This window comes from Onychostoma macrolepis, chromosome 13 (genome assembly GCF_012432095.1).
Source record: "Onychostoma macrolepis isolate SWU-2019 chromosome 13, ASM1243209v1, whole genome shotgun sequence".
Lineage (NCBI taxonomy): Eukaryota > Metazoa > Chordata > Actinopteri > Cypriniformes > Cyprinidae > Onychostoma > Onychostoma macrolepis.
The window spans coordinates 27,445,550-27,464,680 of record NC_081167.1 but is presented as its reverse complement, the minus strand read 5'-3'; the positions used below and the strand labels follow the sequence as shown (position 1 = coordinate 27,464,680).

Below are 19,131 nucleotides of genomic sequence, written 5' to 3'. Positions count from 1 at the left end.
AAAAAGGGCATCACCACAGTCCCCTGAGGACTTTGTATCTGCAGCATGACAAAAGAGACTTCACAGAAATAAAATACAGTAAAAATTTGTTTGTGTTGTTGTGTTAAATTTCAGTAATTTTGGCAAAGTTGACAAGCTCTCTGATGAGAAACACCATGAGGGGTTTCAGGCTGATGCACCCTCTTTCCAGAACTCCATCTGATCTCTGACTCTGAATGGTATGCCACCAGGGTTGATTCTCGGAATGAACCTGCAAGCACAAGAAAAAAAAAATATTTCAAACAAGTGTTAACAGAATTTGCCCTGACTGCCAGACTTTGTGCTGTATGCAATTTGAGATTAATAAAAACACTATACTCTCTGAACGCACCTACAAGGAAGGTGCATAATTAGTTGATAATCCATCACAAATCATTAAACTTATAATACTTAATAAGTATTAAATATATGGTCACGACTTATAATACTAATATTAGTCTGTTTATTTCTTATTCCGAGGTCACCGTAGCCACCAGATCCAGTCCGTATCCAGATCAGATGGTCACTGCTGTCTCCCGGATCTAATATGCTCACAACTTAATGGGGAAGTCGTGGCCTAATGGTTAGAGAGTTCTCCTCTGGCCAGACGAACCAGCAGGTTGTTCCATGCTGCAGCAGAGTCAGATTGTGCAGATTACTCTGGTTCCTGTGGTCTTGTCCCGATGGCCGTCTAGGAGACAGGGTCTTCACTGGGGATCAGTCTTTGGGACTCATCTAGGTGTCCTGGTCTCCGCTGACGTTCAGGGCTGTAGAGGTCGTCTCTAGGTGCTGATCCACCATCTGATCTGGATACAGTCTGGATCTGGTGGCTACGGAGACCTCTGAATAAGAAAGAAACAGACTAATATTAGCATAGATTCCATTCTTCTTATGATGTAACAAGTATATCAGGTGTTTTGGGAAGTGTTCCCGGTTCCGGTTGACCTAATTAATGCAGCCTAACAAGTTTAACGGATTTGAATTATAGGAATGTGTTAGTGTGTTATGCGTAAACCAGGTTAAAGAGATGGGTTTTTAATCTAGATTTAAACTGACAGTGTGTCTGCCCCCCGAACAGTGTTTGGTAGATTGTTACAGAGTTTGCAGTTGATTTTGATATTCTAGGTATTATTAAATGGCCAGAGTTTTGAGAACGTAGCGGATGTGAAGGACTATAGTGTGATAAGAGCTCGCTCAAGTACTGAGGAGCTAAGCCATTCAGGGCTTTATAAGTAATTAACAAGATTTTGAAATGTATACAGTGTTCAATAGGGAACCAGTGCAGTGTTGACAGAACCGGGCTAAAATGGTCATACTTCCTGGTTCTAGTAAGAACTCTAGCTGCTGTATTTTGGACCAGCTGGAGTTTGTTATTAAGCATGCAGAATATAGCATTACAATAAAGCATTACCTTGAGGTCATAAACGCATGAATTAACGTTTCTGCATTTCACATTGTGAGCTTAGTGTTATATTGCTGAAATAATGGGGTTGATTCCCAGGGAATGGATAACGATTTTAAAAAAACCAAAAAACTTTAACTAGTTTACTTCGGCTAACTTACCAGTTGATGTTATCCCTGTTACGATGGCAATCACAAAAAAGCTGTATTCTAACTGGAATGCAGATGACATGAGCCAGACCACAAACTAGAAAATAATAATAATAAAAAAAAAAAAAACAGTAATTGAAAATACTACTCAATGTTCAACTGTTTCACTGTTTTTAGTATTATTGTAGTTTATGGTCAGAAAAAAAAAAAAAAAAACTACCATACAATAACAGAACTTACAGGTTATAATAAAATAAACAACATTCATAATATTTGTTAGCCAAACTTCCTATGTATTGCTAGTCCGTTCCTATACAACCCGTTCTGTGGGTTAGTGGAGAACAGCGGCCAGTGGCTAATTCGGCTAATATAGTAGTTGATGGCAGCTTACTCACCTGTTGTTACCACCTGTCCACCTCTACAATGCAATCACAAGACTCCAATACACCTCCGTTGCAGGTGGCATTACCAATAGACTAAAACCTGAAAATAAAATACAAAAGATGTACATAACGGCGGTGTGGCTTAATTCATTTTTCTTTACTATTTTCACGCTAGCTCGCTGTTATGTAGCGTCTGACATAACCTGCGATAAAAAGGCAGTGTAGAATTATTCTTCCCTGAATAATTTACTTCGGATAACTGACCTTATAACTTAACTTACCAGCTGATGTAATCACTGTAACGATGGCTCCAAAATACACCCTTGTGTATTTTGTGGAGAAAATGCATGTGAGCGTACGAGTTTCTTGACTTGTGATTCGTAGAATAGGATTTGTGTATCTGTGAAATTGTGTATTTGTGAAAGTTTGCAACTTTTGTCTGTGGCTTCAAATTTACTGATACACTGTTCTCTACAACTACAAATTCCGCTGTCACGGACGCTCATTTGTTTTGCACCAAAAATACCTTCATAGTTTCAAGCCAAACATCTTTACAGTCTCTAGTTTTTATTTCCTGTGTTCTCAGTAGCACTTCCATCCTTCCAACTACCAACAACACCTTAGTCACTGATTTAGCATGGTTGATACCAAGAAAGTATTGAGCAAACAGGTGAACCAAAGTGAAATAAATAACCATTGTAGGGGTAGACTGAGTACATTTGAGACATGTGTACAGTTGAAACACCTTAAATAACTTGCATATACAAGAACCCTCTCTTTAATGGTGTCTACTGGTATGTGATGGTTTCTATTGGTGGGATGTTAAATCCTATTGGAAAAATCCCCAAAACACACTACAAAAAGGAATTTTGTAATGGTTTTACTGGAAAAAGCTAATGGTTTATAATAGTATTTTAATGGAAACCATTGGAATTTCTGTGATGGTTTCTATTGGGCTTCTATTGTTTTTTTTGTTTTTTAGCAGGGTTAACATATATCATTGCAAACATTACTCTGTGCTCTAAAAATAGACATATTTCATGATATTGTGCCATGCGAGGTCTTTTCATAATCTAGAGAAACGTGTGAGCATGTCAGTGGGGTACGGTTGAGACACAGTGTATCAACTGTACCCGGATTGGTCTCCTATTGCTTCACATGCTGTTTAGTTGTAGTGTTATGATAATAGGATAAAAGTCATATTTACACATATGCTATGCAAATTCTGTTAAAAATTGATATTTGCGATGTTTCAACTGTCAATTTTGTAATTTATTACATTTGCAATAAATGGTTATCCAGCTTTAGAGCATTAAGAATGGGTGTCTCAACCGTACCATGCTACTGTTTAATCTGTACACCATATGGGTACAGTTGAGACAAAAATGCACCTCATGTTTATGAGCTAATTGTGCAAAATATAAACTACTTATGGCTATTATCAATTCATGATATTTTAGTACACAAGCAAAAGAAATATCATGTGAAAAATCATTTCATTTCAGCATCTAATTTTTGTGTAGTGATGAAAAAAGCAGAAAGTGTCTTTACTGTACTCAGTCTATCTCTGTCACGTTTAAGCGGATGATGAAGAAGATTTTGTAAAGGACTTTTCTTTCTGTTTTAGATGTTCGAAGTTCCAATCTGAATCAAAAGATTCATAAACCCCCTCCGAAGATCCGATCTAAATCAAATGATTTGCAATCCACCCTCTGTCCCGGGTGAAGCAGATGAACACAAAACAGCTCAATAACATAAAGTTAAAGAGGGTAAACTTTATCATTCAACTGAAATGTGCTCGTATGTTTTAAACACTTCGGCTACCTTATATGTTCTCACTCCGCACATGTATTAAATATGGTATCAGTGATCTATTTTAGATGAGGTCGAAAATACAACAGCAGTGGTTACATACACATACTGTTGATATAATTATTTGATCAAAATTATTGCTATAGGGACAATTTAGTAGTCGCTGGATATGGGGACATGTCCCTAATGCTCTTCTAAATTCTCTCTCTATAGACATGGATTATAACAAACTGTGGCTTTTCTTAATAATTGTAAAAATGACTATTCACTAAGAGCTTCATACAACTCTGTTTAGTGATAGCTCAAGCTGATTTTATACTTTATGATAGTGGAATGTAATTTAAATCAGTATTTGTAACAGTAAAGCATAAAAATATTAGTGGTGGTAATGATAAACATTCAAATTCAACACTATCATGAAACACAACTGCACCCTTCTTTCTAAGAAATAAACTCTATCTTTTTGTTTCCATTGTTCTTTTGTTTTCTAGCTTCTCACAAGCTATAATTAATTAAGTTTAAGTGTCTGAGCCAGGGTTAAGCTAAAATTAAAACATGTTTTTCTTGATTGAAATACATCTAATGAAATATAAATATTAGATGAAAAAAAAAAAAACTAAACTTATTTCAGTTAATTGCCAGGGCAAGATATATAATTTCTGTGAAGTTTAAGTTGAAGCACTAAAATTGCTAAAATAAAACTGAAAACCTAAATAGTAATCATTATTTTTTTAATTTTTTTTTTTTTGTTTGTTTGTTTTACAAAAGCACATAAATTTACTAAAACTTTAACAAAAATTGAAATAAAAACAAAGTATAAAAAATAGCTCATTCAAAATATGAATAAAAACTAAAATGGTAGTATTATAGTATTTTAAAATACTATAATATTAGACTAATAATAATAATAATAATAATTTAACAACAAAAGCAAATTTATTTTCAGCTAGATAGTTTAAAAATCAGGAACTAAAGTTTATTTCTTTAAGATATAAATTGCAGAGAAATAGGTTTAGATTATTTATATATTTATATGGTTTTGTCTTTTGAATGGCTTTCTGTATAACCCTTCAGTTCTATTGTGCTGGTCTCATTTTGTGAATGTTGCATTTTTCTGATATGGCATCCACATTTCATTGTCACTCTACCCGCTTTATTCAATTTCTAGGAATTTTGTGTTCCACCCTCAGCAGAAAACACACGCCTGGCCCCTTAAATCCCGCCCACTTGACAGACAACCGCACCGACCAATCATAGCGCGTTATTCTATGGGCGTGTCCACGCGAATCGGCATTTGCAGACGTCATGTAGATCCACTCCGACCAACCTTTAGCTTAGCCTTTCAAACTCTTCCTTTTTTCAGCTAGATTTGATTTGGGTCGCTCCCGAACCGGTTGTAATTAAGAAGCTGGAGGTTAATAACGCGGGATAGACGGTGGTGAAGGCTGACTGCTCATCCGACAGCTTTATAGAGCTCTGTGTTTAGAGATCAGGAGTGAATTTCACGTGTTAGCTCGAGCTGATCTCCAGTAGAAACAGCAGTCATGGGCTCCAGAGCTTCATCTTTACTCAGAGAAGAGGACATTGAAGAAATCAAGAGAGAAACTGGATGTGAGTAGCGGTTTTGGGTGGATTAATAGTGTGTCTGGGTCATATAGACATCGCTAGAGGGTTTGGATATGCGTTAATGTAATACAGAGCTTTTTGGGAAGTAACGTTACGTTATTTCATGTCCTGTGATGAGACATATGACTAAACAGCATTTGCTCATTCTTGTGTAGGTATTATTGTGCTTGCAGTTTGTACGGCATGGTATTACAGTACTTGAGATAAGGGAAAATAGCTCGTGGAAAGTCTTAAAATCTTGGTGGAACTGGTGAGCAGTTACAGGATCTAAGATACACCCCTTATATATATATATATATATATATATATATATAATAATAAAAACACTTTTTTTTAATTAATTAGAAGCTCAGAACATGTTATGCCTCAACTACCTATATAACTAGCCTGATTCAACTCATCCGCCGGTTGGAGGTTTCTTGACCTGGTTTGAGAGTCACTGATCTAAAGAGACTGGATGGCCCCTGCTCTTATTTGGGGCCGATGTGTGTGTGTGTGTGTGTGTGTGTGTGTTGTGATATCAGTGGGGTGTGTGTGTGTATTGAGGGGCAACAGATGAATATCTCTCGTCTTCAGAAGCTGCTGGTGTGTTTGTGTGTCAGAGTTGGTTTATTCTCACAGAAAAAGTGTTTTAGAGGGAAGATCATATAAACAAGCATTATTACATTCATGTTTAATAACGCTTAAAATTGTTATTAGAAATATTGCAGTGCTATATATACTGTGTGTGTGTGTGTGTGTGTGTGTATATATATATATATATATATATATGCACACACGTACACACACACATGTACACACACACATATGTTCGTTTTTGTGAAAAGTGGGGACATCCCATAGGCGTAATGGTTTTTATACTGTACTTACTGTATGTGCTATTGCCCTACACCAACCCTACACCTAACCTTACCCCTCACAGGAAACTTTGTGCTATTTCAGATTTGTGTGATTTATAAGTTGAAAAGTGGGGACATGGGGTAATGTCCTGAAAAGTCACCTTCTCCTTGTAATACCTGTCATACCCTTGTTATTATACAAATTTATGTCCTGATTTGTCACAAAAACGCACGCACACACACACATATATATATATATATATATGTATATGTGTGTATATATGTATGTGTATATTAGTATAGTAAATAATGAGGGCATGTTTTTCATGCTGTTTCTCACCAGATGAACACAACACATTTGTTTGCTTGTTGTTGTACAATAGATTAAAAAACGTTTGACCGATGAAAATTATTTTGGTTAAAAAATAAGACATGGTTTCCATGATAATTTTCACTCAGTGGACAGAAAATGTTTCTCGGAAGAGTGTCTGAGAGGGCAGAACATACACAGTATTGTATAAAACGAAGGATAGATAGATAACGGGCCAATAAAGCACCATTTCTGGTAAAGCACCCAGTGTGTTGGGCTGGGTGATATATTAAAAGATATCTGACTTGATGATTTGTTTGTCATTACTCAAGCATTTTTAAAGAAGTCCTTTGTGACATTTTTAATGTATTAAAATTGTTGTTCATTGCTATGTGTTGTAATATTGGTGTTATAAAAACAGAAAATGCATAAACGTGTTTCTTTTGTTCGTGTACTGAAATCCAGAGAACAGGAAAGCAAGCTTTATTTTAATCTAAATTTTACAATAATTAGCATCTGTCAAACATTGTTTATTTGTTTTAATCAAAAAAAGTTAAAGAAGGCTATAGATTAAATAATATAGTTCCGTGAAGAACCTTTAACATCCACTGAAACCTTCCACTGCAAAAAAAGGTTCTTCAGACTATTCAAATGTTCTTTACACTAATGAATAATTGCTCTTTTAAGAACTGTTCACTGAAAGATTCTTTGGGGAACTAAAAATTCTTCTTCCAATCTGGAGCATCACTCAAAAATGCACTGATGAAAATAATTAGATTTGAATGACACCGTTTGCACCTGTGCAGCTGCAGTTAGAGGTTTACAAACTGTTGTGAGGTCCAAGCAGCATTTTCTGATCTCTGTCGTCTCAGTGCTTCTGGCTTCTGTACAGATGAACCACAGGGAGAGAAACGTCCACCCCCACAACATCTACAAATAGACTGGGGATATGCTTTATACGTTATTGGAGCTGTTTGGGTTATATGTTAGTCTTTATTTTGCAGACCACACAAACCAAGCTCAAAAGGTCTGCAGGCGGCCTTTTTAGATGTTTTGAATAGCTGTTAATATTCATACTTTCTAATTCCAAGATTTGTGTGCATGTTTCATGACCTTTTTTATGTCTTTGTAAACCCAGATTTTACTACATTCCTTTAAAGCCACATAAAGTGCTCTCCTTCTTGTAATTGTCTGTTTTTTTCCGCTCTCGTCCTCTGGTGTGAAATCCTGTTGGGCAGAAGCCAGGATTTCACACTGTTTCTCTTTATATAACTCCTGACTGAATGTCACATTGTGACATCCTTCATCATGTGGGATGGTTCTGTATTCATTCTCCTCATTTACTTTAAATCTATGTTGATCAAAGTCTGAATTGTTGTGGAAGATGTTCCACAGATGTGGTCAGTAATTGACTTTACTGCGGTAAAATGGGAAACCACTTTCCATGAATACATACTGTGCCAAAGCAGCTTTTCTCTGGTGAACGGATGTTTCAGTTTACATTAGTTTCTTTACCCTTTTTGTATTTATTTTGTAATTAAAATAAATTGTAAAAAAAAGAAAAAAACAAGTGTTTAAAGAAAGTCCAGAATATGTTTATAATATATTAGCCTAAATAAATAAATGCTTATTTTAAAAAATAAAAAATAAAATCAAAGTACAAATTTATTTTTTTAAAATATATGCAGAGTACACATTTATTTTTAGAAAGAAAAAAAAAAAGTTTATTCACGTCCAGGATATTTGGTACATTTTGTACTTTTATTTAGTAAAAAAAATAAAGTACAAATGTATTTTCTTTTTTTTTTATTTAAAATAATATGCAAAATACAAATTTATTTATAAAAAACATATTAATTTAGGACATTAGGCATATTTTGTGCTTTAATTTGATTAGTTATTTAGTTCTTTATTTTATTATTTACTTGCTTGCTTAAATCCAAAGTACACATGTATTTATATAACTAAAAGATATATTCAAAGTACACATTTATTTAGTTTTATAAAATATATAGCCTATGCAAGGTACAAATTTATTTAATAAAAAAATCTTTATGTACTTAACAGTGTAGACCAGAGGTCTTCAACCCTGTTCCTGGGGACCCACTATCCTGAAGCGTTTAGCTTCAACCCTAATCAAACACACCTGAAGCGGCCAATCAAGCTCCTCAACTTACAGGCAGGTGTGCTGAAGCCGGTTGGAAATAAACTTTCCAGGAGAGTGTGTCCCCAGGAGCAGGGTTGAATACCTCTGGTGTAGACCGGTTTTGTAAATCCTGTCTACACTGATCTCAAGGTGATGATAATTCTTCTGTGATATAAGACGTTCACTATCTCTTGTCTAGTTTGAGAAATCTCTAGTGTGTTAGGTCATTCAGATAAACTTTAACCAGTACTGTCCATCTGATGATCACATCTGTGACTTGAATGTTCACTGTTTTAACCGGACCTTGTTGTGTTTGTGTTTTCCAGTCTCCCACAGTCAGATCACTCGCCTCTACAGCCGCTTTCACAGTCTCGATAAAGGAGAAAATGGAGCGCTCAGGTACATGCACATAGTTAGTTGAGTAATAATGAACTTTGACAGCGTGTTGTCGCAACACCTTTGGCCCATGAGGAAGCAGGTATTACACAAGCGGCTCGGTTACGTCTGCATGCTCGCTTTTAATGAACATCCTTTGATCGTCTCAGTTTGAATGCATTCCGGTGTTCTAGTAAACATTCACACCAGCCTCAGGCTCTGTAAGTTAATATGTTAAGGAATGGCTAGATCAGTGTTTGAGTTTTGACTATGTGGAAAAACTTCTTTCTATTACGCAGCTAAAAATACGACTTTTATTGTAAATATTCCTTGTAAAAAAGGGAGCTCAAGGACAGTTATGAAGCGTGTATTTCCCTGTGCCAAAGTTGTTTGCGTCACGTCCTCGGTGTCCTCATAAGTGACCTCTGTACACTGATTATCATCGATGAAAAGTTGAACAAGATGAGAAGGCAGTAGCACAGTGGTGATGGTTATAAACTGGTAATAAATCCAGCATTAATGGTGCATTTATAGCATTTATCACAGACATCGTCCACAAATATTGCAGTAAGTCTTATTATTGTGCATTTAATACTTTAAATGGATTTGGTACCATTTCTAATTAAAGTTTAACGTCTCGTCATAGTCAGATTGAATAAACCATTGTGTATTTTGTAGGATTAAAACAAAATAAAGCCAAAAGTACTTTTTTATTTTGTTCGTTCTTTGTGAAAAGAACTGTATGCGCTACAAAATTGGTGGGAAAAAAAAAGGGGTGAAACTAGCAACCTTTTTCCCCCAAAACTGTGACCAAAGAAATTTTTGTTTTGTGACCAAAACTGTTTAAAAGAAATTAATAATTTTATTCAGCAAGGGTCTATTAAATTTTTTTTTTTTAAATAAAAAAAAAGGGACCGTAAACACATTTATAATTTTGCAAAAGTTTTCTATTTTAAATAAATGCTGTTATTTTTTTTTATACTTTCTACTCATCAAAGAACCTTGAAAAAAATCTGGACACTTGCTTTTAACATGAATAATATGAAAAGAAGTGTTTGTTGAGCAGAAAATCAACGTATTAGAATGATTTCTGAAGGATCATGTGACACTGAAGACTGAAGTAACGATGCTGAAAATTTAGCTTTGCATCACCGGAATAAATTATATTTTAAAATGTATTCAAATAGATAACGGCTTTTTAAAATTGTAATAATATTTCACATTAATACAATTTTTACTGTATTTTTGCTCAAATGCAGCTTTGGTGAGCATAAGAGACATTTTTCAAAAACTCCAAACTTTTGAATGGAAGTGTATAATATCCCAGCTTGAAAACTGACACTTTTGTAAAGCGTTTCTGTGACGTGTCTTATGAAACTAACTCCTTCTGTTTACCAAATATGCTGAAGTCACAGGTTGTGTTCTTGTTATAATTGTTTGTTTTAAATGGCAACATCTTCTGTGGTTCGAAACCAGGTGAGATGATGGATAGTTCAACAAACTTCATCAGCGATATGGTTAATATAAAAAAAAAAAAATATCCAACAGTGTTGATGACATTCTGTACTTGTTATCACCCTAAACACCCATCAGGCTGAGATTAGAGACGCAGGCTCTTGTTTGAACAACAAATAGTCTCAGAAATCAGGGTGAGGTGTGTGTCCTCTGAATGTGGAGGTCACTGCATGACTTTCCTTATGCACGAGAAGGTTACTCCCAGAAATAATCCATTATGAAACTGCTTTTTCATTATTGTAATGGGATTACAGTTCTAATTCAGCACAGTAATTATTACACGGTATTCATTATTACTCATATCAGCCATATAAAGGGTGGTAGATGTCAAAGTATCCTTTTAACAAGTCCTGTTTTCACAGAATTAGGGATGGGCTTTCCTGCTTTATTACATGATACATGATCCAATGTCAACCCAAGAGCACAGAGAGACGTGCGCAAGCTGAAAAACTCTTACTGGCTCAAAGTAAAAAGCCTGAAAACAAACAAACCATGTCAGGTGTTTCTGCAGATTTACTTTTCACTAGGGACAGCTGCTTTTCATTCGAAAAGGGCAGTTTTATAAGAATAATCATTGTATTATCAAGTAAGGATGGTCTCTCACGTTACTTTATGCACCCGGCTCGTTTCCGTAGGCGCATCTGTGTGCAAAACCTGAAACTTGTCCAAAATGCATAATAACACCTCCCTCCCTCTCTCTCTTTTTCACCCCTCAGCCGAGAAGACTTCCAGAGGATTCCCGAGTTGGCCATAAATCCTCTTGGCGATCGGATAATTAATGCCTTCTTCCCAGAGGGGTGAGGAACCTGTCATAAGACATTTGAAACATCAGATAGATCTTTTATTGCACCAGTATATCGGATTTAATGCTTTTTTTCCCTCTTTGTAGAAAGAACTTAGTGCACAACAAAGTGCACAGATTAAAGAAAACAATTAAATATAAGTTAATGGAAAAGACAAAATGCATAATAATAAAATGAAAAATGTGTCTGTATTTCACACCAAAAGCAAAATAAATAAAGATAAGAAAATAATTAATAAATTCAATTCTTTATTAATTAAATTAATGTTATTTTAACTATTTTTTTTTTTTTTTGCATTGTGACATTTTCATGACAAATAAGTTTTAATTATGTATATATATTTACACACTACTGTTCAAAAGTTTGAGGGATATTTTTTTGTATGTTTTAAGAAAGAAGAACCAAGACTGCATTTATTTAATATAAATATAGTAAAAACTGTAATATTGTGAAATATTACAACTTTGTGTGATGACACAGCTGAATTTTCAGCATCGTTAGTCCAGTGTTCAGTGTCACATGATACTTCTGAATTTGCTGATTACGGAAAAAAATCTTATTAATATCAATATTGCTGTGCTGCTTATTTATTTATTTAGAAAATGTGATAGGTTTTTTTCTGGATTTCTGATGAATAGAAAGTTCAAAAGAACAGCATTTATTTGAAATATAATTTTTTGTAACATTAAAAGTGTCTTTACAGTCACTTTTTATCAATTTAATGATTCCTAGCTGAATAAAAGTATTAATTTCTTTCTATAACAAAATGTACTGACCTCAAACTTATGAACACTATTGTTCAAAAACAAAGTTATGAAAATAATGTCACAATGCATTATGGTTTTAAAACACAGGTTTCATTTTCCCTATGTAAAATTATTTAAGTTTTTTGTTTGTTTGTTTTGGTTTTTCTTAATTTTGCTTTTGTCTCAGTTTCTCAGAGAATGTAGTTTCCATATCAGTGTTTGTGTGAATTTTTGACTGTAATAATGTTACTGTATGATATAACGTTCAGGAACTTCTGCAAACTCTATCATTACTGTCTCAGTACACACAGCGGTGGTGTCACATGGATTGTTGGTTTCTTCTTGGTTTAAATGTTCCCATGTGCTCAAATTCCTTAAAGTATGAAGAAACCACCTTGAGGCCATGTCAGTGAAAAACATTGTGAAGTCTAAAGTAGGACAGCGGTTTCCATGTTTAGACTTGTCTGGGGCAGCGTCTGGCCCTGCGGAGATTAAAACCATATTAGTCGACCACTAGTGTGAATCTGATTAAACACAACATCAGTTTTAAAGTGTGTGTCTCTCGTGTATTTCAGTGAGGATCAGGTGAACTTTAGGGGCTTCATGAGGACTCTGGCTCACTTTCGTCCTGTGGAGGATAACGAGAAAAACAAAAACCTGACTTCTGGCGAGCCGCTCAACAGCAGGGCCAACAAACTCCTCTGTGAGTCCAGCTCAAACACCCCTCATATTAATGTCAGGTTTTTGTTTGTGTCCACAAAAATATCGACTGTTGTCAACATGAATAATAAGAAGAAATGTTTCTTCAGCAGCGAATCAGCATATCAGAATGATTTCTAAAGGATCATGTGACACTGAAGCCTGGAGTAATGATGCTGAAAATTCAGCTTTGTGTAACAGGAATAAATTAAAATGTAAAACATAATGGAAAATCATTTTTAACAGGAATCTCCATGAACATTTTTAAATACCATCTTAAACGATTATGAAAGTCATTTAATGCCATTAAAAAAACTTAATGGCCAAATAAAAGATGCATCAAAAGCTTTCAAGAATGGAGCAGTCCGTCATATCATTTTACTTGAGTGTCATCTAAGCATTTGAAAGCAGGCAAAATGTCATTTCCCAAAGGCAAACAAAGGGCTTAACCTAGCCCTGATCTTTACTTGATCATTAAAAAGAGAGTGACACATCTAGCACAAAGTGTTACAACCTAAAGCTTTTATTAATATTTTGTTTTTCTCTTATTTCTTTGCAGTCGCTTTTCGGTTATACGACCTTGACAGAGACGACAAGATCTCAAGAGATGAACTGCTACAGGTAAGAGAATCATGCTTGATGTACAACAGAAAACCGCTACTCCCGTCTCTGACCCGGGACACAAAAGAATGTTCTGTACCATCTGAACAATGAGGCGCTGACTCACCTGCCCTTGCCATCTGAAACCAGCCATTCATATTCACAGAAGACGCTCTGCTAGGCTGGGAAACCCCGTTACAGCTGCATTTCAGAAGAGTGGGTTTAAGGGACTTCGGGGATATTATTTTTACTTTCCTATCAGACATTGGAAATAGAATTAAATGCAAATGCAAAATGTATAAAACTGGTTTATACTGTTGTGTAATCAATGAACGCGAATGTTAATATAGCTGCAAAGTACTTCTGAGTTATTATTGCAATGTGTAATCTTTCCACAAGCCCGTGGGACAGCCTATCCTTCTATTGATAGGGAATATTTATTTATTTTAACAAAGCCCTTTATTTTTACCCCTCAAATTTAACGATATAGTTTTATTCATTTATAGTAAAATGTATTTTTAGTTGCTTAGTTTTTGCTGACTTTATTCCACTCTGAGACATTAAAATTTCACATGCCATTTTTTTTTCCTTCACATATAAAATAATAAACAGCACTTTGCTCCACTTAAACTTTTTTTTTTTTGATAGATTCACAAATCAAACCATGCTGAAATAAACGGTTAAGATGAGTATAAAATGATAATTGATAAAGAGATATTGTTAAAAATAAACTTCAGCCACTCATTTTTTTGGGTTAAAATTCTAAGGAAGGATTTGCAATGTGACTGATGAAATATAATTAATTGTATCTAGCATACTTACTGTATATTACTTTACTATTACTGGGTGGGTCAACACTGAATAGGCATGGAAATGTCATGATTGCATTTTAATTATTCAGAATTCTGAACCTTTATTGCAGGTTTGTTTCAGTAGATGGTTTCTTTGAACCTCGGGAGATCAAAACAAATTTGATTTCACATGAAAGAAATCATTTGGAAAAGTGCATGCATAGGGAATTGCAGTCTGCTGTTGAGCCACTTGATGGCACCAGATAATAATGTAAAAAATCTAAATAAAACAGAGACTTGCGTGTTTTCCAGGTTTTGAGAATGATGGTGGGCGTGAATATTTCTGATGAACAACTTGGAAGCATTGCAGACCGAACCATCCAGGAAGCTGACACTAATGGAGACATGTGTATCTCTTTCAGCGAGTTCACCAAGGTAATGCCTGGAAAAGCCCAGGGAATAGTCCACCCAAAAATGAATGCTAGCTGAAAGTTTACTCCCTCTCAGGCCATCCAAGATGAATATGACTTTTTTTCATGGGAACCGAGCTGGGGAAATTTACCATTACATCACTACCTCACCAGTGGATGGGTGCCGTCAGAATGAGAGTCCAAACAGCTGATAAAAACTCCACAATAATTCACACCACTCCAGTCCGTCAGTTAACATCTGGTGAAGTGTTTGTGAGAAACAAATCTATTGCAAAGGCGCTTTAACTTAAAACCAAAAATAAGTCCGTAATTTATTAATAACACCTCCTCCAGTGAAAAAGTTAATTGCCTAATCCTTTCATATCAATATCCACCAGAATATTTGGTGCTTGATCTGAACATATATTTCATTCCTGATCCAGATGAGATTTTAGCGCAGTATTATGTATTGATGATTCATTTTCAACTAGAAGCAGCAGAAGTTAAAAACGTCTTGATGGATTTGATCATTACAAACATGCAGCGTTTCACTTCACAAGACGTTAATTGATGGACTGGAGTGGTGTGGATTATTGTGATGTTTTAATCAGCTGTTTAGACACTCATTCTGACGGCACCCATTCACTGCAGAGGATCCGTTGATGAGCAAGAGATGTAATGCTGAATTGTTCTCTTTTGCCTCAGGAAAGCAACAATGACATGAAAGTGATTAAATGATTCTTAAGTTTTGGGGTGATTTATTCATTTTCAAACACCCTTTTTTGTTCTTCAGGTATTGGAAAAAGTGGATGTCGAACAGAAGATGAGCATCCGCTTCCTTCACTGAAAACCAAACGTGTTCTGAACTCTAATTGGAGACCATCAGTGTCAATAGAATTAGAAATATTGACATTCTGATTCTTCTATCTGTGGGCTGATTCATCCTTTATAAACATGATCATGTTGTCATGGTTACGTTTGTTCCAATCATCTATCACTCTTGAGTTGCTGTTGCAGTGCCTTCACTATTTTCAAAAGTCACAGCAGCTTTTATCTTGTAAAATTATATTTATTCCAGCTGTGAAAGCAGCTGATTAAAATCTTTCAAATGGCGAAGCTGTCACTTATATTGGCACTGAGGGATGCTTGTTGTCATGCCTATTTCGTCACCATCTTAAAGGCCAAATCTTCAGAGAAACTTTCCTTCTCACCCATGAAAATAATATTTCGCTTCACAAAAATACCTCATTTTAAGGGTGGACAAGGGTGTTTTCATTTGCATCATTTATAATGATCTTAAGTCAACACATAAGAGGGAGTGAAATGGCTGAATGCCTCTTTGAGTGGCGTTTTCTCTTTAAATGCCTAATAAACAGAAGAGAAGCAGTTCAGTTGAGCATTTATAGTGAGTTATTCTACATTCCCATTTCATTTTTAAATTACACATGCATAGTCAAGTCTCAGATTAAATTTTTAAAGGTGAAGCGTTGTAATTTTCTGTGGCTGCGGTACAAAACGAAACGATCTGTTTAAGCATCCAAATTTGACATGACAACATTACTCAGTGCTAACCCTGAGTATTAAACCGTACGGGATGTGATGCACACCAAAGTTTGTGGAATGAAATTGTGCACTGTTCATCTCCTGTATCTTAAAATAGTTTGCCTGGCAGACGATAACATTTGAAAAAATCTGTTAGACCTTGCATTTGAAGGATAGACTCAAGATATATAGAGGGACCAGAATATAATAGCTTGTGCTGCATGCACTCCTTTAATTTCGACTGGTAAACAAGCATATAGAAGCCCATGAAGGTAATTGCATCCTTTTTATCTCGCAATTCAGACCTTTTTCTCAGAATTGTGAGGTACCAACTCATAATTACTAGATATAAAGTCAGAATTGTGAGATTCCAATTCTGAGGGGGAACAGCTGTTTTCTTACAATTGTTGCAATTCTGACTTTATTTCTCAAAATTGAGTTTATATTGCAATTCTGAGGGGGGGGGGTCAGAATTGTGAGAGAAAAAGTCGCAATTACCTTTTTATTCAGTGGCAGAAACAGGCTTCCGTATAGAAAGCTTAGCAATATGACAAAGTCACTTTGATCCCTTCAGCAACACTACAATATTTTGAACGGCCAAATACAACTCGCCTCCTTCAAAAAATGTAAAAATCTTTGCATTTCTGTTTAGTGGTGCAGAAATTACTCCCTTCGCCTTTTCAGTTCTCATTCGTTCGGTCCAGTCAATTTCGAAATTGATTTAGTGTTGGGTGTGATTTGTGCTGTATGACGTATGTTCTCAGAGTTGTCATGCATCATTATTTATAAGTAGGGTACTTGAAGCTAAACGTCACTCAATTATTTGTCTGTTGATTGAACACTTAAGTTGATCAGGGTGGCAGCAACAGTCTGTTGCATTTTAATGCTTTTTGTCTTCGCTTTATAGATATATGAACAAAATCAAAGTTATGTCCCCGTGTCCTTGACAGATGTAAACACTGATTGTTCAATTATCAACGTTACAATTACATCCATGTATCATTCACAGATACTTGAAATTCTTCAGTGCTTCTTGCAGATTCTTGCTTTTATGTACAGATTTCTTTAATACGTTTGACTTGGAGATGTAGTGTGAAAGGTTTTCACAGCCTTTTCGGAGAACAAAAAATAAACTCATTCAATGTGGTGTAATAATCATGAAATACACTTGAGATGTGATTTAGTCATGTATGGTTTTGATTCCAATAAAATCAAGTGCCATGATTCCCTAGTGTTTTGTGGTGCAACTTTCTCTGGTGTGATCCTGTCTGGTGCAACAGACGAAACTAAATCCAAATTGTGGATACAGTAGAATGCCCATAATGAAAACAAGCTTTCGTAATAATTTTTTTTTTTTTAAATGTCTAATTTTAAAGCACTTGCAACATACTTGGAAATGAAATGTTCAGTTGAGCTATGAAGTTGTCTTAGCTAATCTTTTGAGAAAAGATGGATGTAGTTCTGTTTGTGTAATTTCCTTGGACATAAAAGGTATCCATTGTGACAGTACTTATTTTTATACAGTTCTAAGTATTGTCAAGTATTAAATTATTATTTTTATTTTTTTTGTGATTTCTATGTATAAAATATACACTGTAAAAAAAAAAAAAATTGAGCCAACTTAAAATTTTAAGGCAACCAGCTTCAGCAGATTTTTGAGTTTTCTCAACTTATTTTTGTGGGAGATTCTCAAATTTTTGTTGTATAAACTTAAAGCGACAAGTTGCGAAAACTCAAAAATCTGCTGAAGCTGGTTGCCTTAAAATTTTAAGTTGGCTCAATTTTTTTTTTTTTAAATGTCTAATTTTAAAGCACTTGCAACATACTTGGAAATGAAATGTTCAGTTGAGCTATGAAGTTGTCTTAGCTAATCTTTTGAGAAAAGATGGATGTAGTTCTGTTTGTGTAATTTCCTTGGACATAAAAGGTATCCATTGTGACAGTACTTATTTTTATACAGTTCTAAGTATTGTCAAGTATTAAATTATTATTTTTATTTTTTTTGTGATTTCTATGTATAAAATATACACTGTAAAAAAAAAAAAAAAAAAAATTGAGCCAACTTAAAATTTTAAGGCAACCAGCTTCAGCAGATTTTTGAGTTTTCTCAACTTATTTTTGTGGGAGATTCTCAAATTTTTGTTGTATAAACTTAAAACGACAAGTTGCGAAAACTCAAAAATCTGCTGAAGCTGGTTGCCTTAAAATTTTAAGTTGGCTCAATTTTTTTTTTTTTTACAGTGTGGTAATTGCAGCTATTTTACATTGTATTAAAAGCTGTCATCATTAACGGTAAAATAGCAAAGTATGAGACAACAAAATCCAATCATTCGGAGGACAAAGGGCATTTTGTAGATTGTGTACAACAGAAATTTCCATGTCTAATATGATACTGTGGGTGTCACAAGGTAAAAGTCAACATCCAGATTAGGTAAAAATGAACAGGGTTGCGTTTCTCTAAATCATCATGAGATAAGTTGATCGTAGAGACCATTGGTGGCAATGGATCTATGATCTACTTATACTTAAAATGCTTCTGAGAAACGCAGCCCAGGTTTTTGATATGGAAACTGGGGATATTTTCTAGTTTTATTATCCAAAATTTTAAAAACATGTTTTTGTTTTTTAAATGTTGAGGGTTCCAAGTTAAGTCACCTTTATTTATATAGCACTTATACAATACTGTGTCAAAGCAGCTTTACATTGTTAACAGGAAAATAGTTTGTAATGCAAGAGGACAATGACAAAGAGTCATTTTTCCAGCTAAAGTCAGTTCATTGATGATTCAGTGATGTCATCATCCAGTTCAGCTCTCTTCCAATAATGTGTGTAATTAGTCAAACGTCCCCAACTGAGCAAGCCAGAGGCGACAGCGGCAAGGAACCAAAACTCCATCGGTGACAGAATGGAGAAAAAACCTTGGGAGAAACCAGGCTCAGTCAGGGGCCAGTTCCATAAGCTATTA

The 19,131-nt window shown here is 35.0% G+C and overlaps 1 protein-coding gene across 1 annotated transcript; it reads left to right on the top strand.

Moving 5' to 3' along the window:
• The first annotated feature begins 5,037 nt into the window (after positions 1-5,037).
• chp1 (calcineurin-like EF-hand protein 1) lies at positions 5,038-17,390 on the top strand. Its single transcript, XM_058796551.1, has 7 exons — positions 5,038-5,375; positions 9,012-9,084; positions 11,292-11,372; positions 12,700-12,827; positions 13,383-13,444; positions 14,527-14,649; positions 15,418-17,390. Exons 1-7 carry the CDS (start codon positions 5,309-5,311, stop codon positions 15,469-15,471), a joined length of 588 nt encoding a protein of 195 aa, XP_058652534.1. The 5' UTR covers positions 5,038-5,308; the 3' UTR covers positions 15,472-17,390.
• The last annotated feature ends 1,741 nt before the right edge of the window (positions 17,391-19,131 follow it).